The 22,348-nt window shown below is 41.0% G+C and overlaps 2 protein-coding genes across 3 annotated transcripts in view; one reads left to right on the forward strand and one right to left on the reverse strand.

Annotated features, from left to right (window-relative positions):
- Nucleotides 1–22,292, forward strand: part of ano8b (anoctamin 8b) — a 39,040-nt gene extending 16,748 nt beyond the window's left edge. The window contains exons 2-20 of one of the 2 annotated variants that reach the window (XM_072389198.1): nt 3,741–3,851; nt 5,200–5,332; nt 8,980–9,118; nt 9,196–9,292; nt 9,490–9,606; nt 9,783–9,910; nt 10,000–10,161; nt 10,250–10,402; nt 10,698–10,824; nt 11,019–11,074; nt 11,175–11,249; nt 11,417–11,551; nt 13,393–13,640; nt 13,971–14,130; nt 14,228–14,632; nt 15,152–15,343; nt 15,563–15,694; nt 16,651–16,761; nt 18,268–22,292. In XM_072389198.1, coding sequence (XP_072245299.1) covers nt 3,741–3,851; nt 5,200–5,332; nt 8,980–9,118; nt 9,196–9,292; nt 9,490–9,606; nt 9,783–9,910; nt 10,000–10,161; nt 10,250–10,402; nt 10,698–10,824; nt 11,019–11,074; nt 11,175–11,249; nt 11,417–11,551; nt 13,393–13,640; nt 13,971–14,130; nt 14,228–14,632; nt 15,152–15,343; nt 15,563–15,694; nt 16,651–16,761; nt 18,268–19,011 — 3,425 coding nt within the window. In that variant the 3' untranslated portion in view covers nt 19,012–22,292. The remainder of the gene's footprint in view (nt 1–3,740; nt 3,852–5,199; nt 5,333–8,979; nt 9,119–9,195; nt 9,293–9,489; nt 9,607–9,782; nt 9,911–9,999; nt 10,162–10,249; nt 10,403–10,697; nt 10,825–11,018; nt 11,075–11,174; nt 11,250–11,416; nt 11,552–13,392; nt 13,641–13,970; nt 14,131–14,227; nt 14,633–15,151; nt 15,344–15,562; nt 15,695–16,650; nt 16,762–18,267) is intronic. The other variant, XM_072389199.1, reaches the window with a different exon arrangement.
- nek7 (NIMA-related kinase 7) overlaps nt 9,409–22,348 on the reverse strand; it is a 148,353-nt gene continuing 135,413 nt past the window's right edge. The window contains exon 11 of the transcript XR_011916925.1: nt 9,409–9,419. The gene's annotated coding sequence lies outside the window, so the exon portion shown is untranslated. The remainder of the gene's footprint in view (nt 9,420–22,348) is intronic.

Raw genomic sequence — 22,348 nt, forward strand, 5'->3', positions numbered from 1 at the left:
ACCATCCTCAGATACAGCATGCATTTTCTGCTGAATTTGGAAAAGATGGTAGCTTAGTCTTGATATTTCCTGAGTAAAGCTTGTTTATTTAGTTAATTTATGATTAAATGTCACACAAATAATTGCAAATAATGATTAAATTGTCTCTCGCTGTTAATTTGAATGCCATTATTATACTAACAGCCAATTAATTAATTATGGTAATTATGAATACATTATACAATAAATGACAGGTGATTAGAGTAATTGTTAATTGAGATATACCTAATCCTTTTTTGTGTTAAATGACTCTGATTTATTTGCATCTGGAATTTTGAAGTGAAAGATACTGAGGAATTAGACCATAACGTGCCCAGTAACTGGCAAAAATGCAACAAAGCAGCATTCCAGAGTTCAGTAGATTAAATTAAGATGGAAGCAGCTAAATGATAGTTCATACATATGGGTTTTTTATACCAGGTTTTAAGCTTTGTTAAGACGCTAATTAAAAAAAACTAGCACAACACTGTCAGATGATATAAGTGTTTTGGGGAGTGTCTCAGCAATTATTTACCTAATCCAGGAGATGTAGACCAGCATTAGATTTGAAAAGTACTTCAAGTAACATGAAACAGTCCTACAGCTCTGACTGAGCTTTGCACATGCACAGCCATACGCGTGAAGTTGTCGTCATGCCAAAGAAGGCCGGCAAAGACACCTTCCAAAGCCATAAAAAATGATGGGCCACATTGTAGAGTCTTACAAGAGTAAGACTATGACTGCATAAACGGTGAGAGGTCATGAACATGCTTCTCCCTAAAATGTGCAGATGTGGCGAATGTGTATGTAGGTGGAAATAATTATGATATGATTATGATTTGATTATGAGTGTGAAGGGTAAAAATGGCATCCATAACATCCAGGTTGCATTGTACAATGTTTCTTAGCCCTAAATGTGATCCAAGTTTTCTTGTAACACGCTATGTTTATACGTAACCATAGCAACTTGTAAAATGGTGTCCATGATTGCGAGGGTCGTGTTGTAAAAAGAGTGTATTTTAGCAAAAAAAAACATGATCGGCTTGATAATTGGACTGAAGTAATCTTATTTTCTAAACTCAGCCCGGACGTGAGAAAAGCGTGTTGTTTTGCCACTGGTCTCGATCTGACGTCTCCCAAAAGCCCAGGACTGAAAACGCACCCTTAAGCTGCTCCATCCAACCAGTCCTTCTCCTTACACGGACTTTGTGGCATAACTTCCATCTCTGATCATAGCCGCAGCAGCTGTTGTTGTTGTAATGTTGTGTGTTTCCTGTTCGTCCTGACACAGCACTTAGAGGAAGAAATTATTATAAATCCACACCGTGACAACTTAGAGACTCAAGTAAAGTAAGTGTATGCAGCACAGAACAAATGAGCTAATCAGTTATTACTTGGCAGTTCAGTAGCAGCAATGCTAATTGTGCATCCCTCCTGCAGGTTGTTTTTTTCATTCAGCTCTCAAGCAGTAAAAGGATAATTTATCGTCCTGTCTCACTTCCTCTGATGGCATTGGGTCTCTTTGCTGCAGCTGCCACAATGCTTTTAAAGATTTTTTTTTAAAAGAAACTTTATGACTTTGTTTTTCATTTATTTTGGTAAAAGTGTGTACAGTAAAACTTTCCCAAGTGCTCAAGGACAGTTTCAGGCCCAGTAATGTGCCTGATGAAGGTCAGTATGCTTCAGCGCAGCTCAGAGGTGCCTACCTTTAGGTACTTTTTGTCCATGTCTTCCTTCCTGGGCAGATATAGCGGCTGTATGCGTCTCAAAATGAGGCTGAGGATAACAGTTCACGGGGCAGAAAACCAAAACATTGATCCATAAAGGATAAAACTGGGATTAAGCCGGCAGACCTAATTTTCAATGCCAAAGGCAAAATGTTCAGCAGCTTTATGCTGCATGTTTCAGCTCTCATGTGTGTTCATAATATACAAAACATAAAAACCAATCAGCCCAACATTAAAACTTCTGACAGGTAAAGTGAGTAATTCTACACATCTTGTAACAATACAATGTTCTGCTGGGACAACCCACAGGGCCTATATTTTCTACTGCTAACATCCTACTACCAGATACTCCAGGGTACCCTCCGATGTTTTTTGTTCATGCCTTGACTATTTCGAGCTCTTTTGTTGGCATGACGAGGACCTACACGATGTACACAAGTGCTCTGGGTGATGAGTGTGTATTTATCAGTAAAGCCAAGCCCTGCAGTTCCAGGAAGTAGAGGGACACTGTGTAGCAGTACAAAGATGTTTTTATGTGACAGGTATTTATTGGCTCTGCAGACCACAGAGACAGTGTTATTTACAGCATCATTCTAATGCAGGAGATATGGTGGGGACGTTTATGACCTGTCACTGTGTATGTGTGCACATTCACTGTAACCATGTCAGCAATAACTGAAGCGACAGGATGGACATCATGTGTAAGATTAAGATTACTTTATTGTCATGTACACACAAATGTTACCACGAAATTACTTCTCCGCATTTGACCCATTAAGGTTGGCACCTGTTTAACACACACATGCACAGGGTCACACACTCATGGAGGGGTGGGCAGCCAATCACAGATGGTGGATTGCAATTTTGAGTGGCGAGACTGGGAATCAAACCGCCGACCTTCCAGTTATTGGACGACTCACTCTAACCACTGAGCCACAGCCGCCCAAAATGATAAAAAAAACATTTAAAGTGCTGTCTCATCTGGATACACTTCAGCTGCTTTAAATAGATAAAGAGATAAACAAGGAGGGTATCAGATGATGACTGCTGTGATAGTGAACATGCCTGTGTGTGATCTTTGGAAAGTGCCCCACTTTCCGGCTCCTCTGACAGACCTCGTCTCACTGATCACAGAGCAGATGAGGGGTGGACATTCCCTCCAGGCTGCCGTCATTATTATTCAGGAGCTGGTAAATAGTTTTCACAAACTGCCCTCTGACAGCTGAGTCGGGGCTTGCACTGGTTACAGAGCACTTGGTATTTAAACTGTTTGCACTGGTGCGTCCGTGTGAACTTGAGCTCTACGGGGTCAGGGATTGATGAAGGAGGTGTCAGAGTAAAGATGGAACTTTACAATTTATTTTTCCATGACGTTACAATATCTGCACCAGCAGAAATATCTGCTGAGCACTTTTTTTCCCTTCAGACTGCTGCATTAAGGTGGCTGTGTTTTGTCACACTGCTGTGTGGCCAGAGTAGAGCTATTTTAGTCTGCTTTTGACTTCACTGATGGAGCCATGGTGATTCTGCACGAGCTGAATTCATACATATAGGTGCATTTACATATTATACTGCAAACCCCAGGGAGAATTTTTATTTATCATTCAAGTGTCGTTCCTTGGAGTCAGAACTTATTACACCAGCGACAAAGAGCTGCAGTTTTGTGTCATGTGTGTTTTGTGTATGTGACAATTCAAACAGTGCAGACAATTTGTGGCCTGTGGTCTTGGCAGACCAGGATTATTCCTGCCAGTCTCGTATTGTGAAGCAAAGGGGCGTGACATTTAAATCTGTCCCATTAAGAAGGCCAATTTTGTTTGTTTGTGTGTCCCTTTGTGTATGTGTGTTGGAACAGCAGGGGCTGAGAGTTTTTGAGGGGGTTTGACAAAAATGTTAAAAATGTCATTGCTCCTCACGCTGGTTGACTTTGAAAAGGTGACTCTCCCACTCTCTCACCCTCTTTTCCCCTTCCCTCACTGTCTCTCTGTCTTTCAGATAAGCTGTTTGGAAAGCGGCTGCTGCAGGCCGGGAGACACATCATGTCTCATAAGTCCTGGATGAAAACGGTGCCCACAGAGAACTGCGATGTTCTCATGACATTTGCAGGTCAGGCACTCGGAGACATCCACAAATGTTTTTATCTGAACAGTATGTCTCTGAAAACATTCAATGAAATGGTGCATCTGTAGCACATAACCTATCAGAAAGAAGTGCCTGTAAACCTTTAACCAATACTGTCAAATGTGGACGTAGTCAATGTGAAAGGTTTTATGGAGACAGGAAAGCGGGAGCTGCATGAAGTAAATGACCAAAGGTCAAATTTGCCACAACAAGGATTCAGTCTCATAAATGACCGGTGACTAGTGATGTTCACATTTAAATAGCAGAATACTCAGAGAAGTTGGCTGTTAATTTTCAGCATTTGGTAGATTTAGTTGCCTGTTTTCAGCCAGGCAAAATTAGCTTTTCAATTATTCTCACAGTTATATATTATGGATGCACCTCCCCAGCCGTTTAAGTTATATAGATTGTATAAGCTGATAGTGCTATGCTAATGTAGCCAGTAATACACATTTGTATCCTCTTTAGAAAAGGGATTATGTACAGGGCCCAATGATGAACAGACAACAAGAGAAACAAAACGCTTGCTCGCTACAAGGCTCAAATTTTCATTTATTCATCGATTTAAGATGTCAGATCGTTTCTGATGAAGAGCAGTACGGCTTTGTACTACAACATCAAACTTTATACTTTAAGACAACTGATTAATTACTCTAGATATAGCACTAAAACTGACTAGATTACTATTTTGCCTGCTGTGGCTCAAGAGTTGGGCTCCACTTATAGGAGTGACTCTAAACTTTATCTTTATTTTCATTCTGTTTTCTTTTGTTAACTAGCATGTCAGCACAGTACAAGCCAAAGTCATTATATCCCAATTTCATGACAGTTTTCTGTTAATTATTTCTGCACCGCTGAAACCGAAGACTACGTTTTCACCCTCCAAAAGCACTTTTGAGGAAGTGAAGGCAGGCCTACTAATTTTCCCTGCTCAAAATATTGTTCCCTTAAAATACAGCAGCACAAGACCACAAACAATTATGTACGTGTACACATAAACAAAATTCTGTTATGGAATTACATCTTTTGGCCAATCGTAACAGGTTTTATGTTGATGCTCCATCATTCACCACAGCCCCATTAAGTGTTAAATGTTTCATTTTAAAGTCACGTAAGACTGTAACATTGCTTTGTGTCGCTGTAGGCAAAGAACGCACATGTGTTTAACTCCTTAAGTGTCCCGTTTTTTGCAGCTTAAAGAAAGAAGTGAAATAGTTATTCTTAACCTCCAGCTGCATCCCAGGAATAAGTCGTAATCGACTGTGGGAGCACCCTGTTGATCCTGCGTAGATGATAGAAAATAAATTTTTTTATTTTTCATTTCCTGCCATAGACGCCACAGATGACCACACATTACTCTGGCTACTGAACCACATCCGGCTGGGAATCCCAGAGCTCATCATCCAAATCCGACACCATAAGAAGACCAGAGTCTACGCATTCTTCATCACCGCTACATACGAAAAGTAAGAAATCTGCCGAGAATTTCTCTCATTTTTTCACTCATTCAACTTTTATGACCTTTTTTCTTTAACAGTGGGGATGAAGTTATGACGATTCATTCTATCCTCATTGTTTTTTTGAGTTAATAGATATAATGTTATAATTTTCTTTGCATGTAAGGTAGTGTGATATCTTATTATGTTTCATCTAGCACCTGCAGATCCTCAGTTGACCATAAATTGAAGTGAAAATCAAAACTGATTCTTCACCATCATACAGTACATTTTCTCTTGTGTTGTAATGCAGAAGTGGTTGGAGAGCCTTATTCTCGCCCTCTGTAGTTGATAGTGGAAAAACTGTTGCCTCTTTGTTGCCTCTCATGTTCTAAATATGAAGTTAAGAGAAAATTAAGAGGAAATGCTCGACATAGCAGCTCAACATAGCAGCTGGCCTGACTCTGTTGACGAGTAATATCTTCATCTCAACCTCATTGGCCCCCTGAAATATTGAAGGATTTCATTTAAATACTGTTATATATATATATATATATATGTATATGTTTGAAACTCTTATGTGTGCCCTGTTAGCTTCAGTAGAATCAGATCTGCTGTCATGACCTGGTGCAGGCTTTGCTGTAACTGTTCTTTTAGCTGTAGCTGTATCCATTCATCACCTCATTACTTTGGGCAGAATGTAAGTAAGAAGTTACAAGTAAGAATAAGCTATTTTTGTCCAATGTGGAAGAAATTAGCAAAACTGCCTATGAATAATGCATGACCTCTTCCTCCAGTAATTTGCGGTGTGGTTATTTTTAAATGCTACAACTAGACTTGGAATGTAAAATACAAAAATATCTGTGCCGTTCTGTGTTGGTGTGAAATTGAAACTTATCTGTAGCTATAGGATGCATAACAGTCTAGCTCTTATGTTGTGAATCATCTGCCAAGAAGCAGCCAGATGCACTCCTCTCCTTTTGGTTTGAAGTTGATTTTCAAATTCAAGTTTTTCTTTTCTTTTCTTTCTTTAAATTTAGAGTTCAGCCAAATTGTTGGGATTGTTTTTACTTTGCCCGTGCTGCCTGGAGCTGTGCTTTTTTTCAATCAAGACCTCAGGAAAATTGGGGCTGAGCCCAGGGCCATTTTAATCCAAGTGCTGACTTTGGTGTACGAACACTGAGAAATACAATCCAAGGTATCATGGTGGCAGTTGTTCTGTACCTCGTTTCTCCGCTTGACAAATATTGAGCCCTGTTTGCTGACTGTGCATTTAACAATGTGCCTCTCAAATAAAATGTTTTGCCCATGAATGGAATAGGAACAGATGGATGGTCAGGAGGAAAAGGGAAAGATGAAGCAGTGGTAGAGAAAAACAGTGCTGTCAGAGTAAGAGATTTACTGTGGGGGAAGATGGAGGCAAAATGAGAAAAAGGAAGAAGTAGGGAAAGGTAATGTGGTGAAGGGGTGGACTGAGTGCATGACCCAGTCGCTCTCTTCACACACATAAAAACACACACACCTGCTATTAGGTAGGCTGACCTACATTTTATCAGATTAACCCAGAAAGTACATTGTCTCAACTTCACTCTGGGCAGACATTCCCCTTTTATTTCCCTTTTTTGTGTCAGACCATATGTTGAATTATTTTAAGATTAAGATCAGATCTAGATTTATTGTCATGCAGATACAGGGAAACACGGTACATGAAATTTCTCCTCTGCATTTAACCCATCCAGGTTGGCACCTGTTGAACACTCACATGCACAGGGTCACACACTCATGGAGACAGATGCCATACACTGGAGCGGTGGGCAGCCAATCACAGCACCCAGGGAGCACTCAAGGGCACCTGAGCTGTGGACTCCCACCCCTCCAGCTGTCAGTTCACTATTTTTTGAGTGGCAAGAGTGGGAATCAAACCGGCAACCTTCTGGATATTGGACGACCCACTCTAACCACTGAGTCACGGCCACCCAGAATTTAGTGGAAATTCTAGTATTATGCCTCCTGTTTATGTTATTCAGAGGAGATCTGTTGCAAAAGTAGAAGTTCTTACTGAGTAGAAGTTAGTGATCTGGACAGCAGAAAACATGGCTGTTCTTTTTTTTGTTCATTTCCTTTTTTAAAAGCAACTCCAGCAGAACACACAACCCAAGCTGTTAACATAGTCTTACACAAATATCCGTGTCCTATTTTACTTACCTGACACACCATCCATTACTCATTCCTCAGCTCTGACTGGGCACTTTACTTTGTGCCAACCTGAGTTCTGCTGAGTTTCATTTGCACACATTATGGCTGATAGATATTTGCTAAATTAGCATAAACCTTAGAAGCAAAGCTCTCCCTCAGCAGTGTTTTGCTCTTTAACAAGGTTAGTGTTGTCCACACATTACCTTTTATTGCTTCTCAACATTTAGGCTACCTGTTTGTGGGGAGAGAGGGTGTAAAAAGCAAAAACTTTGAATAAAAGAAAGGGAATCATTAAGATTCATGGTCACACCATGAGCTGCATACCTCTGAAAAGGCCTTGAAGTGTACTAAACAGTTGGTTTAAATAGATAAATAGATAGAATGTTTTGTTTTGCCTCAGACCTTTATTCTGATGCTGCTGTATTTTTCAGTGATGCAGAAGCTTACATCTTGCATTCTGATGTAATCCATCATGGTGCTGCCAGCACTTCACTATACTGCCCCTCCAAGTGCTCGCAGCTGCATGATGAATGGATGTTACCAGCCCACCTAAGCTGTGCTCCCAGATGTGAGAGTGTAGACTATATATATATATATATATATATATATACTGGCACATGTGAGAGCGAGGTGAGCTGTTGGCCTGTAGGGAACGGAAGGCGTGGTGCTGCATTATCATTGCAATTTCAGTACAAGGCCACCGGGAAGGACAGAAAGACAGGAGAAAGGAATGATGGGATGAGGGGGGTTGGGGAGGCGTGGAAGAGGTAAGAAATCTGATAGAATGATGAAGACTGAACAGGAAGGGTAACGGATATGAGACGATGAGAAAGAGGGTTGAGCTGGTCTGTACTATGCTTTAGTATTATACTGACATTTATCCTAAGCATTAACAAGTCAACTGAGGGTTATTGTTATTATTGCTGGATAAATTAAATAGTTGATAAATGTTCTGTAATTGACTTTGGTCTCTGCGTATAAGCTGATACCCCCACCATCGAGCTCAGAGCTGAAGAAGCCTTTTGGATGACAGGTGAAACGTCTTTAAGATGCAAGTCCAGTTGCCCTTATTCAAGCTCTTAGGATTACCATGACCTGAATGACTAAGAATCCTCATCAACTTATTGACTTAGTACAGTTCCCTCGTAACCCAATGACAAAGGATTTTACAATGCAGAAAACATAGCTTGAATAACAGGAATTTATGTTTTTTTTCTCAGATGGAAAAAACTATGCTTATTTGCTGTTACTATACAATCACTCTCAGTACTGCTCTCTCCGCCTACATGTTGTGTGGTAAAACTGCCAGCAGAGTGCAACAGCTTGGGGGTCATCACAATGTGTCAGTTCTGAGAGGTGTGGGCAGTTGGTAACAAAAGCAGATGTAATCAAAGCAGATTGAGGGGAAAATAATGCACTTCAAAGTCCTGCCACATATTAGAAAAGTAAAATGAATAAAAACTGTGTCGCTGTGGATGCAGTTTACTGCGTGGTGCTGAGGAAATGGGACTGAGGAAGGCGGTAAAACCCGAGTTTGGTGGCGGAACGCGAAGCTTCTCCTGCGAAGAGGACTACATCTATGAGAACATCGAGAGCGAGCTGTGCTTCTTCACCTCACAGGTCAGTGTCTCACACACACAGAGGCAATTCATTTGCTCATGTTTTTCTGACATTGCTTGCTGTTCTTCTTGTTGTAGGAGAGGCAGAGCATCATTAAATACTGGCTGGATAATCTACGTGCCAAACATGGGGAGGTTCTTCATAATATTAACTTCCTCGAGGGCCAGCCAATCAGTAAGCAGCATCCTTTATCAGCACAGTGTAGCTTAACACAGATATTTGTATTTATTAATCCTAAGGCACATCTTTGACTGGCTTTGGAAATAATCTTTTGTTGGATCTGATTGTCCCTTTTCTCTTTCTGTATCTTCTATTTGTTTCTCTCTCTAACAAATGAGTAAATTTTGTGCTTTTTGGTTGACTGTTTGCAGTCCCAGAGTTGAGTGCGAGAGGTGTGATCCAGCAAGTATTTCCTCTCCATGAGCAAAGGATCCTCAGTCAGCTGATGAAGTCTTGGGTGCAGGCTGTCTGTGAGAAACAGCCTTTAGGTCCGTGTCTCATATATTGCATCCATAAACACACAAGAGTAACCACAGCACAGTTTGAATCGCTCACTTTGCTTGTTTGCAGTTCTTTGCTCTTTGTTTTTTACTCTCTTTTCTCTGACACAGTCACTGACCAAATGTTGCTTCTGTAATCTGAACAATTAAATGGGTATTTACAGATGATATCTGTGACTACTTTGGGGTAAAGATCGCTATGTATTTTGCCTGGCTGGGTTTCTACACCACTTCTATGTTATATCCTGCTGTGATCGGGTTTGTGCTTTGGATGCTCACCGAGTCGGATCAGGTGAGGAGAACTCCTTTAAAGCTTAAATTATTAAGTAAAAATGTCATCACCTGATAACAGTCAGAAACTGCATGTTTGTGTTGTCTCAGACGAGTCGTGACATCTGCTGCGTGGTGTTTGCACTGTTCAACGTGGTGTGGGCCACTCTGTTTTTGGAGCGGTGGAAGAGGAGGGGTGCTGAGCTGGCGTACAAGTGGGGAACTCTGGACACACCCGCCGAATCCCTGGAGGAACCACGACCTCAGTTTCGGGTGAGACGATCTAAAGCTCTGATTCCTCTTAACATTTGATCCTCCTCTGTTTCTCTCTTTCATGTTGTTTCGTGCTTTCTGTCTGCAGGGAATCAAGCGCTGCAGTCCTATAACCGGATGTGAGGAGTTCTACTATCCTCCATGGCGGAGGCGTGTATTCAGGTGGCTGGTCAGCCTGCCCATCTGTATTCTCTGTCTTTGCTTTGTCTTCCTGGTTATGCTCATCTGCTTTGAGCTGCAGGTCAGTCTGCTGTCAACAGTTATTTCATTTTTTTTATCTATGTGTTCTGCTGCAGTGGTAGGATTGGTGGTGGAAGTCTAACTCCACAACCTTTTTGTTTAGTTTATGGATGGATACAAAAAGCCTCTTAAACATCAAGACACCACAGACAATACAGGTTACAGATAGCAGTAATTCCAGAGCAGATTATTTCTCCTTTACAGTTTCAGTCCAGTGAAACATAAATGCATGTTTGCCCTCAATGTCTTTTGTGAGGTTGACCAGTAAGAAAGCCTCTTTTTTTGTGTATCTGCAGGAGTTTGTGATGGGGATCAAGGAAATGCCTCGGCTAGCTCGCTTCATCCCCAAAATCATGCTAGCTATCACTGTGACTGCATGTGACGAGGTGTACAGGAAAATTGCCTGCTGGCTCAATGACATGGGTGAGAGTTGAACTAAACTAATCCACATGTACACTCACAGCAGAATATCTCTTAATAAAGAAATATGTCTGTGATTCATTCACATTCTTTGTGGATGTTATGTTATCTCTTTTAAACCCTAATTCGCTATTGCTTTTAATTTAGCAGTGTATTGCATTCTTACAGTGCTGTTCGTTTATGTTATATTTCCACAGAAAACTATAGACTCCAGAGTGCCTATGAGAAAAATCTCATCATAAAAATGGTTCTTGTAAGTGGATTTTATCTCTACCACTGTAATGCAATCATACTTTTTCAAAGTGTTGAATTTTCACACAGTTATCTTCACTTTGCATTTCTTTCTCTTATAGTTTCAGTTTGTAAATTCTTATCTCAGCCTTTTTTACATTGGATTCTACCTCAAAGACATGGAGCGCCTGAAGGAGGTACAAAACATCCCTGTCCTAATATTGTTCTGACGTTGTCCAGCCATCATACATTTGCATGTCTTGTAGCAGTCTTTCATTCTTAAATGCTTCGCTCCGTCCGCTTACTTGTGTTGATTTACCTACCCATTCATCCACACATCGACCCATTTGTCCATTTGTGAAAGATGCTGCTGGTGTTGTGTCTGTTACGGAGTCTGCAGCGGCAGGTCCGGGTCAATTTGCTGCCTTCCCTGATCTTCAAGATCCAGACATTTGTGGTCTCTGTTCCCTGGTTCTTCAGGGCTTTACTCAGGTCCAAAGTATGACTCTTGTTAAGCCTTTCTGGGAGGGACTAAAGGTTGTTTTTTTTGCCATGCCACCTGTCCACCAGGCAAGGCTTTGTTTGCTCTGGTTTGTCTACTGCTGGTCTGATGATGGTCATACATATTGTGCTCTATACGTGGGAGGCTTGTGACTTTGTACCCTTCAGAACATACTCTGATTGTTAAACAAGCTTTTTTTAAAAAAATTTATCATTTACCAAAATCTTTCATTACATCCTTCCATTGTTCTTAAACAGACCACCTCATCTCTGCATAATATCGTATCATTCTATATGTGATTTTGACTTTTTTTCCCTTTATTTATGTGGAGGCATTGGGGATTTTTGGTCTCTTCCTTCCATGCTGTTTTTGTGAATAATTTTCCCTCATACTTAAAATTCTCTTCCTACAGTCTGTCACTTTCTGTTGCACTCTCAGCTAGAGTGGCACCTTGCTGGGTTTTTCATTATCTGTTAACGCCCTCCTGACTTTATAGTTTTTCCTTGTCCAACCAATCCAAATATTTGTCCAAGTATATTTACTTCCTGTAGGACAAGTCCACATACAGGAGTTATCATGCAAAGAGTGATGTAACCTTGAATATATAAGCAGATGTGACTTTCCAGTTTAATTAGGTAAAAAAAAATCTGGTAAAAGTGTGCAAAAACCTTTAATCATCTTTTTTTGTTAGCTTCTGTTTTAATCAAGCAAAAATCATGTGCTTTGCTATTTAGTCACTTCAGTGTATGTCTCAGTTGTATCTGTGCTGGTAGCAGTGGGAGAACAGTAAGTGCTTTTCTCAGTTCCCTAGAAACTGAAAATATTGTGTTCGTATCCTGTCAGGAATTCATTGTGGCTGTGTGTTTATATTCTGTGCTGCAGCGACTGCATATAAAATATTATGTCAGCAATGTTTGACTTGAGGACAATTGCATTTAGGTTAAAGTCAATAATGAACTGTAAGCTCTGTGATGCTGAAGTTCTTGAAAAAGTTCATTGTTGTCCTCTGGGTACAAAGAAATTAAGTGGAACGAAAACAATATTCCTGCTCAATTTTGAGCGTTAAAGCAACATTTGCATTCTTATTGGTTTTGCCAACATGGGAAACAAAGCAACATGATCACAGTAAAACCTGATGAGGAAAACAACTGAAGTTGTCTGAGCACAGAGTTTATTCGATTTAATCAAATAAACCAAAATAAACCATGTATTTGGTTAAAGTTTGTTCAAAAAGTGCTGAAAAAAAATCGCTCACTGCAAAGAAAAGGGTGATTAGCTTGTTATAGTACATCAAAGCAGAAGCAATAAGTCAGTGTTGGAAACACAATGTGGCCTGTCTGCCATACTGAGTCTTTGTTTGAACATTTGATGGTTTATATTTCTTGCCATGTCTTAGTTATTTCTCATTTAGTTATATATTATTGCAAATGTTAGTTAAACCCAAAACTGTTCAAGTAGACCCAAATGCTCCCCGTTGTGCGAAATTTGCATTTGTTCTGCAAGATAAGTCTTCCTAAAAGATTTGGGGGGTAAAGATTCCCAGTAAATCAGGAGCTTAAAACTCTGGCTGCACTGCTTCCTGTTTGTTCTTGGAGATATGTTACACCTCTGACACAAACCAATCACAGATAGATCTTCTTGTGATTAACTTGGAGATGGAACCTACACCCTTAATTGTCTTTTAATTGATTTGATCCATTTTCTTGTGGGTTTTCGCATTTGTGATAATTTCCTCTCTGTCCTGTAGTCTTTGTCTAAACCCTAGCATTCTCATAAATGCTCTTATTGGTTTCTTCTGTGTTCTCTCAGTGTGGTGACTGTTGTCCTCTCCTTGTCAGATGCTGGCCACTCTTCTCATCATCCGCCAGTTCCTTCAAAATGTGAAAGAGGTGCTGCAGCCTTACCTGTACGAGCGTCACAAGCTGGGGGAGCTCACACTGAGAGCTGTGTGGGACCTGCTGCTCTCAGTGCTGCTTAAATATGCCCGGCTGGCAGCTGGAAAAGCCAAGGCCTCACCCACTGACCAGACCATGCCAGGACCTGGACTGAGGGGCACCAGGCCTGGAGTGTGGCACTCAGAACGAAGGTCAAAACCATTAAACTCTAAATCTGTCTCTAAAGAAATCAAATACAAATATGGTGAAGAGCTTTTTAGTGCAGAGAAGACAAAATTATATGTTAAAAAACCTGACAATGATCATTTACCCCAAAGGTCACAGGATTAGTCACTACAAACACAATTGCTTGGGTTCAAATAGAAAACCACTTTGTCTTCCGCTGTCATTGTTTGTGTGCTGCCTCCCATTATGATTCATGCCAGTCAGACATTGAGTAAATAAACCTTGGGAACACTACTGTGAGGGGATAATGCTCAGTATGTCTCATGTCCCATTATCTCTGCCTTCAATCCTCTCAGGGAAAAGAAGTGTTTGAACGGTGGATGTGGTGTGCCTGATGAGGAGGAGGGAGGTGAGAGGGACGAGGCTGACAGCGGGAGGTTCAGTGAAGGAGAGACAGAGGAGGAAAGTTTGATTGACTGCGGTTTGAAGCTGAGGAAAGTCAGCTTCATAGAGAAGGTACAGTACTGTGTGATGTGCGTGACGTCCTCATGCTGGGACACTTCTATAAGTTTTCGTAACAGTAAATACAGTAACAACAGTTGTTTTTATCAAGGTGGACAGAAGGCCAGCCTGTAGCGGACCCCCAATGGAAAACAGTTTTCTTGAAGACGGGAGCCCCACTATGGTTGAAAAAGGAATGGACCCTGCCTCAGTGTTTGAAATGTGCGATGACGACGATGATAATGGAATCCATGATGTGAAGGACTCTGGAGGAGGCGGGACTGAGGGAAATAATGCTGCTGCTGCTGCTGCTGCAGCTGCTGCAGCTGCTGGCAACGCTGCCTCGCTGCCCTCTGGGCCTGAGAGCAGCACATCACTGCGTCACAGGAGAAGAGGTCGGAGCGTAGAGAGGCCCGAGCCCAAAACAAGAAAAGAGTCGTGGATTGATCCTCCTCAGGAGAGTGAGAGCACAACGCTCACTCAGGCTGAGATGGAGAGCTGCATGCAGACATATGCCGTAAGAAGGAGTCTTTACAAAACTCAACCGGCACAATTTTCAATACAAAAACATCCAAACTCTTTTCTTTAATTTGCTACTGAAAAAAGTTCACAGCAACAGCTAAGAGCTAAAGAGATCAGGGCACACAAGTCACTGTTTAATTCTTGTTATTAAAAACAAATTTTGCTTTCTCTCATTCTTTGCCCTCCTCGCTTTGAAAAACATTAGACTAACACTCAGAAAATGTAATATTTTAAGGTTTTCTTTCACTTTTTCATTCACTCTTTCACAGATTTTCATAGTAGAATCTGCAACATAAACCATTAAGATTTACCGTACAGTTACGGTCTTTACAATTGGAATAGACTGAAGAATGTTTTTTAATATTGGGTGAACAGCAGCTAAATGGTGAACCCTTCTTCTCATACTGTTGTCAGAGTTCATATATAAAGCTCTGAAGCTTGAATTGAGCATTTCATTCAGACTGCATAAGTAGGTTATAGCCGTGGTTTAATGCACCAACTTGTCCTCCATCAGGACACCTTCCAAGACTATCAAGAGATGTTTGTCCAATTTGGCTACGTGGTGCTCTTCTCCTCTGCCTTTCCTCTGGCTGCCATGTGTGCTCTCATCAACAACATCATTGAGATTCGCAGTGATGCCTTTAAGCTGTGCACTGGGCTGCAGAGGCCATTTGGGGTCCGAGTGGAGAGCATCGGCCAGTGGCAGGTAAGAAACTAAAAGTTCACTCTGAAAGTTGGATCATGAGATTTTTTAGCTTTGCTTATAAGTTCAAATATTTTAGTGATACCACCATATGGTGTGTAGGTGGAAAGGCACTGGCACTGAAAATCAAGGATATTTTGTAATTATGTAAACATTACCATAATTTTAAAATCAAGTCAAATTTATGATGGTATGAAACACTTTTCTTTTCCTCGTTCACAGACTGCCATGGAAGCCATGGGCCTCATTGCCATCATAGTGAATTGCTACCTGATTGGTCAGTGCGGTCAGCTACAGCGCCTCTTTCCCTGGCTCAGCCCTGAGATGGCCATCATCTCCATTGTCATCCTCGAGGTACCACAGCTCGCTCCTGCTTGTCAGTCTGAGAAGCTTAGAGCAGTACTATTTCTACTTTTTTTTTTTTTTGTGGTAACAGAAGTTTCGATATAAGAACTTTTCTCACATTCCAACACAAAATGTATGCTAACACAAAATATGCCAGGTTGTTGGGCTGCAAACTCAACTACTCTGGTGTGATATTTTGCCACCTGAAAGGCTTTAACTATGTTTTTAAACTTGTTAACATGTGCATAAGGATTTCTTTAATGTGTTACAAGACATATCATGAGCAAAATCAGTCATCAGTGCAATAGCTGAGGATTTCTGCTTTAAATCTGCAGAGCAATGACAGTCTCAGAAAGGCAAGTTCAAACAGAGCATACACTCCAAAAGAAGTGTTTGATTGGTTCTGGGTGCTGTACTTCTCTTTTGTATGCGCTGTGAAAAACCAATGAAATGAGAAGCTAGAAAGCTGAAGGAGAAGTTGAGCAGGGGTTTCACATGGTGGTGAATGTCACTATATCGCAGTCCTGCCAATATGTCTCCCGAAATGTTACATTGGATCTTGAAGTGGTGATCAGACAAAAGGTGTCTGGCAGACAAAGCACCTTATAAGAGAATCGAAACATCGCGTCTGTTCAGATTGATAGTTACACATACAAAACGGGTTTCCAACCCATCTTTTTGTAAAAGCATGAACAAATGATTAAGAGCACCATCGATGTCACTCCTACTGCCTGTAGTATGTATTCAGATGTGAGTTGTGTCAGCTCTGCACTCTGTGCCTGTCTATTTTAAGAAAGAGGTAAACAGCTTAAAGCTCTGTCTTGGCCTAATAAAGATGTCAGGCGTACCAAGAGGTTTTTGAGCCAGAAATACCTTCAGTAACAATCGGTAACACTGTGGCATATTTCTGAACTCTGGGATATTGATAAATTTTTTTCTCTTCTCCACCTATCCGTCTGTTGCAGCACTTTGCAATCCTCCTGAAGTACGTCATCCATGTGGCTATTCCTGATATTCCTACGTGGGTCAGAGAAGAGATGGCTAAACTTGATTATCAGCGCAGGGAGGCCTTTAAGGTAAAGGATGAGGCAATATGAGACAACTTGAATTTTTCATAGCGACATTGCATGTACAAAATGAAGTTTAGTTCTAAACTCTGTAGGTCCTCAGCAGGCTACTTACTTAACTTTCTGGTGCACAATGATTGTGATGCTTTACTGCAGCCCTGTTGGATTATTTTTTCAGACTGTTGTACATTCTCTGTGAACTGATGTTTTATTCACAACAGACCATAGAAAACATATCAAATGCTGAAAGTGAAACATTTTACCAGATGGCAGTAACATGTCTCCAAAAAGCTGGGACAGGGGCAACAAAAGGTTGGAAATGAGTTCACGGGCAACAGGTCAGTAACAGGATTAGATGTAAAAAAGAGCACTTTAGAGAGTTTTCAGAAGTAAAGATGTGAAGAAGTTTATGAATCTGATCATTCCTCAATGTAAAGTGGGTAAGATTTTGATTATTTAATAATTTATTCCAAAAATCAAAAGATTCTGGAAATATGTCAGTACAAGGGACACAGCTGAAAATCAGTACTGAATGCAAGTGATCTTTGGATCCTCAGACATCACTTCATCAAAAACATGCATGATTCTGTCATGGAAATCACTGCATGAGCTCAGGAACACATCCGGAGGTCATTGTCCATGAGCACAGTTTGCTGTGCCATCCACAAATGCAGGTTAAAGCTCTATCGAGCAAGGAAGAAGAACCCCTCTCTGAACATGATCCAGAAACACCACCAGCTTCTCTGGTTAAAATGAGGTTGAAAACAGCTGATTCGATGAATCCAAATTTTGAAATTTTGTTTTAAATCATTGATCGTCCATATTCTCTGGACTAAAGAGTGGAGGGACCTTCTGGAAAGGCACCACCACTGCTGAAAGGTATATACAGCAACGTGTTCTCCCATCCAGATTATCTCAAGAAAGCATAGCTTTGCAGTAGAAGAGTCTGGGTACTGCACTGGCCTCCCTACAGTCCAGAACTTTCATCAGCTGAAACACCAAATACAGCAAACTCAGGACTGTAAACAGCTAGAGTCCTCTATCAGACAAGAATGGGACAACATTCATCATGCAAAGGTCAAGCAGCTGGTCTCCTCAGTTCTCATGTTGCTAAATGAAGAGGGGATGCTGCACAGTGATAAACAGGCCCTGTCCCAATTTTTTTGGGATGTGCTGCTGACATCAAATTCAAGATTAGCTAATATTCTTCTTCATGTCTTACTTTCAACATTTGATGTTTTCAACGCTGTGAATAAAATATGGGTTTATAGGATCTGCAAATCATTGCCTTCTGTTCTGTTTATTTACATTTTACACAGCTGTAGAATGACTGCATTGCAATCAGCTATAATGCACAATAAAGGGAATAGATTAGTTTGTAGTGGCCTCTGCGGCAGGATTCTTACTGTAGTCAGGGGGGTTGTTAGATGGGTAGCAGTGCAGTATTGGATTGGTTAGCTGGGTTAGTGCTGATTCTGGTAAACACATCATGTGAATGTTTCTGTTCCTCTGCAGAAGCATGAGCGGCAGGCACAGCAGCATTACCAGCAGCTGCAGCGGAGGAAGAGGGAGGAGGAAGAGAGGCAGAGGCAGGCGGAGCATATGGCCCGCAGAGAAAGGGAGCGGGACGACAGCAAAAATGACTCCTCTGGGGATCACCACCACGACAAAAATCACAGCAGCAAATCTCGTTCTGGGGGTGGAGGGGGAGGGGCCAGCAGCTCGGACAAACCCAAAAGGCCGAGCTCTCTTTTGGCCAATAATAATGTGATGAAGCTGAAGCAGATCATCCCACTGCAGAATAAATTCTCCTCGAGTGGCGCCCGCTCCCCTCAGTCACCCACTGGCAGTGAGCCCAAACTGCCTGGATTCTTGAGCTTCAAATTCCTCAAGTCACCTGAGAATAAAAAGGAAGGCGCTACAGCTTCTTCTGCTGCAGCCGCAGCCACTTACACCACAGCGACAGCATCATCGTCTTCATCTTCATCATCAGGTAGCAGCTCTCAGGAGCGTTCTCAGTCACCCAATAAAGCCTTCAACCCCGGGAAATTGTTTAACTTTGGGAAATCTGAAGGAGGAGCGTGTGTGAACGGGGCTTCACTGCCCAGATCTGGAGAAGGATCATCATCGCAGATATCGGAAAGACAGTCTTCCCGGTCTGACCTGAATGGTGTTCCCGATGAGATCCCCTCGCCTGGTGGTGAAGGCTCCGAGAACGGACATACCACAGACTTAGACCTAGCCAGTTCTAAAATGTAGTGGCTCGAGTTAGAGAAAAGTTGTCCTTGGTTACATCTCAACTGAAGAGCTGATGTGCTTACGGTGAGGAAAGGCCTGACACACCCTCTGTGCTGTCACAGGCCATGTGTCGAGGTACGTGAAGCAGCAACCGACGAGATAGCTGTTGTTTTGGTTTGCTATTTTGCTGAGAGACAAAAAACAGGCTTTGTAAGACAGACGTAAGCCCTTCTACCATGACCGAAATATAACACACACACACACACACATCTTTAGACACAACACAGAAATTCTTCCTTGTCTGCAATACATAAAGAAATGCATGAGCTGCGTTTCTATTATTTTCAGCCTTTAAAGCAGAGAGCTTTGTTTCTTCTAGTCAGAGGTTGTAACATCTCAGTGGCCTCGCACCAGGACACACACAACAGCCCGTTGTGGAGGAAATGTATTAAAAAAAACCTACATGGTGGTATGAAAAAAATTGCAGATTGTATATCAAATAACTAATGAGTGTTTTTTTTTCTTTTACCTGTCACAACAAGTGATCATTAGATATCCCTCTCATTCTTAACTGTGAGGATTCCTTGGGCCCTTCACTTTTACAATGAAGCGGAAAAATGGAAAAGCAATATCGATCAGTGTTTTAATAGTTCTTCTCATCACAAAAGCCCTCCATCTGTAAACCCGCTTTATTTTGTAAGCAGAGGTGATGTCGGAGCTTTCAGCTTTCCTCCTTTCCCTGTGGCAGATCTGTTCAAAATGAAAGTCGAGTTGTTGCTACCAGTATTTTTCCCCAAGAGAAACAAAAAAAAAAAAAGAAAAACTAGTTGACGGAGGTGATTTTTGAGAAAGTGGAGCATGGATGCCTGTTGCGTGCTGTTCTCCATCCAAGCCCGTAGAGCGCCTTGTAAACACAGATGGTGCTTCATTCCACACACTCCAGCCAGACTTGGCAAACGAGTATAAAATTAAAGCAGTAACACTTGCACTAAACCCTGACATCACATCTCTCCCTTCAGGCGATAGACCCGAAACCAGCCACTCTCATTAAATTATGCAAAAGCTGGATTTCTTTTGTATTTCTTCCTTTTACAAACTGAAAGTATCTTCTCACCTGTCCCTGTTCTCAACAGGTATGTAATTAAATGATATTCAGATGGGCTTATTAATTGTAGTTTTTTTTTACAATAATTGCTGTCATTATATCCTTTTTGTAAGCATCTTTTGGAGATTTGTTTTTAAACCATGATGCACAGTATTCTACAAAAGATTTAGGCTCTAAATGAAAAAGCTCATCTAACCTCATATAAGAGCAGGATATGATTAAGAGAAAAAACAGCAATTGGAGTCAGGGTTGGATATCTTAGACCGGCTACAGATGGGGCATTTGTCAGGGAGGTTTTTCAGGCATCTTAGAGTCCTTGCCACATATCCACTGTGGATTAGGGCTGTGGTCACGTGATGCCACACTGACTCGATGCCTATGAGCTGTGTCTCTGAAAGGGCCAAAGCTGTAGTTTGAAGATTGTTTTTCACAACTACATCAAAAAGTGCTCAAAGCTTTTGTAATGCGCCGTCTTCATATTATGCTGTATGTCAACTGTCTTTATGGTAGAAAAACATGTTCCTCAAGTAAGCCCCATCATCAACCAATATGTCAATTCTGCTGGGTCTCCAGAAGGTGGTGCCAGTTTGTCTGCCTGTAGAAATCCAAGATTTACTATTAACCCATCAAATCAGTCACTTGTCATCAGTATAGCAGCAACATTTGAGTGTCAGGCTGCACTTTAGGTGCGCTTTTAAAGGGAAATGCGTTATGGAGTCATTAGATGACACGTCCACACTGAGAAAAGGCCATTGCACTGTACTGTGGGTTGTGAGACAGAAACATTAACTATGCATTTCCACATTTTTACTTCTGGCAAGGATTTTTGGCAATAACACTTGAGTTTAAATTGACTTGCAAGACAGTAAATCTAAACTAACATCCCTTGCTGCACTTCCAGCAGCATCACTCCTCATCATTTTATGCATCTTTTCTTTATATTATATTACTTCAGTTTCATCATGAAAAATAATTCCATCCAGTGGCCATTTTGTGTTAAAATAATTTACAAGTTCCAAACTGATTTTTTTTTATTCTCTGTATTTTTGTTGTCACTTTTCATGTTTAAGCTCATTTAAAGAAGAGACCAAGTGCTCACACAGATTAAAAAGTCAAAAAGATCCAATGCAATACAGAAATGGGCAGGATGTCGTCTCCGATATAATCGGCCACTCTGCGGTGTGTTGTTTCTGCTGTTCATTGCAAATGTAAAATAAGAATTGCAGAGCTGAGAACATTCATGTCAGCATTGTCAATTGTTCTCACCGGCTGGCAGAGGCACATTGTTACAGAGAATCAGAATAACAGCTGTCAGTGGTACAAGGTAGCTGAGTCCAGTCTCATTAAAACCTGCATTCTTGCAGCATTTGGATTTCAGGGATAAATGACATGATGATGCAATAGCGTCCGTTCATCATCATTTGCAAAACTGTGCAGAGAACAAATCAGTATTCCGAAGAAGAAGGTGGAGATCTGGGTGTTTTGCTGCCGAGTCACAGTGAACCGGAGTTGGGTCATTTCCTTATGTGTGAAGTTCCACTTTATTCAGGTGGAATTAACAGCTAGATAGGTTAGAAATGGAAAAGATTAAGCAATTTGTTTCTTTTGTCCTTTTACTTGTGGCAGCTGTAAGATATTTGGAAAACACATCTTTAAACAAAAATTAATTGAAGTAACATATCTTAAACTGCTTTGAGTTTCATGGAAAAATGAATCCTGTGTCTGAAACGGCATCATCAGACTAATCAGGCAAAGCACAGGCACCCCTCGAATGAAGAGAGCAGCTCGGACCACTGAGACTCATCACATTTCAAATTCATCATCAACAGAACAGTAGTTCTTCAAAAAGTCTGGTCTTATCTTCACTTTTACCACATTATCAGTGTAATGAGAAGTCTGTGCAAGAAGACTGAATGGGTTTAGTAAATGTCTCGTGTTCTGGATTTTTGGTTGGATGTCAACAGGTGATATTCTCACCAAAGTTACATTAAAACCTGACCCTAACCTCACAATTAAGACATCTTCATGGAAGCCTCACTGACAGAACATCAAACGCTCTTCCAATGTACAACTGTACAAAAAGAAAAAAAAAGGTCTTTTAAAGAAAAATACTGGGAAAAATGGGAGTATTTATTTCTTTTAATTTATTTTGTCATATTTTTGTAAACTCTGGAAAATAGTTAATAAAACTCTTTCAAATGCACTGAATGTTTTTGACTAGTTTGTTCCTTCAAAACGGTCATCGTGCATGTT

The sequence above is a fragment of the Leuresthes tenuis genome, unplaced genomic scaffold, assembly GCF_036924035.1.
Source record: "Leuresthes tenuis unplaced genomic scaffold, fLeuTen1.0.hap1 SCAF_7, whole genome shotgun sequence".
NCBI classification, from domain to species: domain Eukaryota; kingdom Metazoa; phylum Chordata; class Actinopteri; order Atheriniformes; family Atherinopsidae; genus Leuresthes; species Leuresthes tenuis.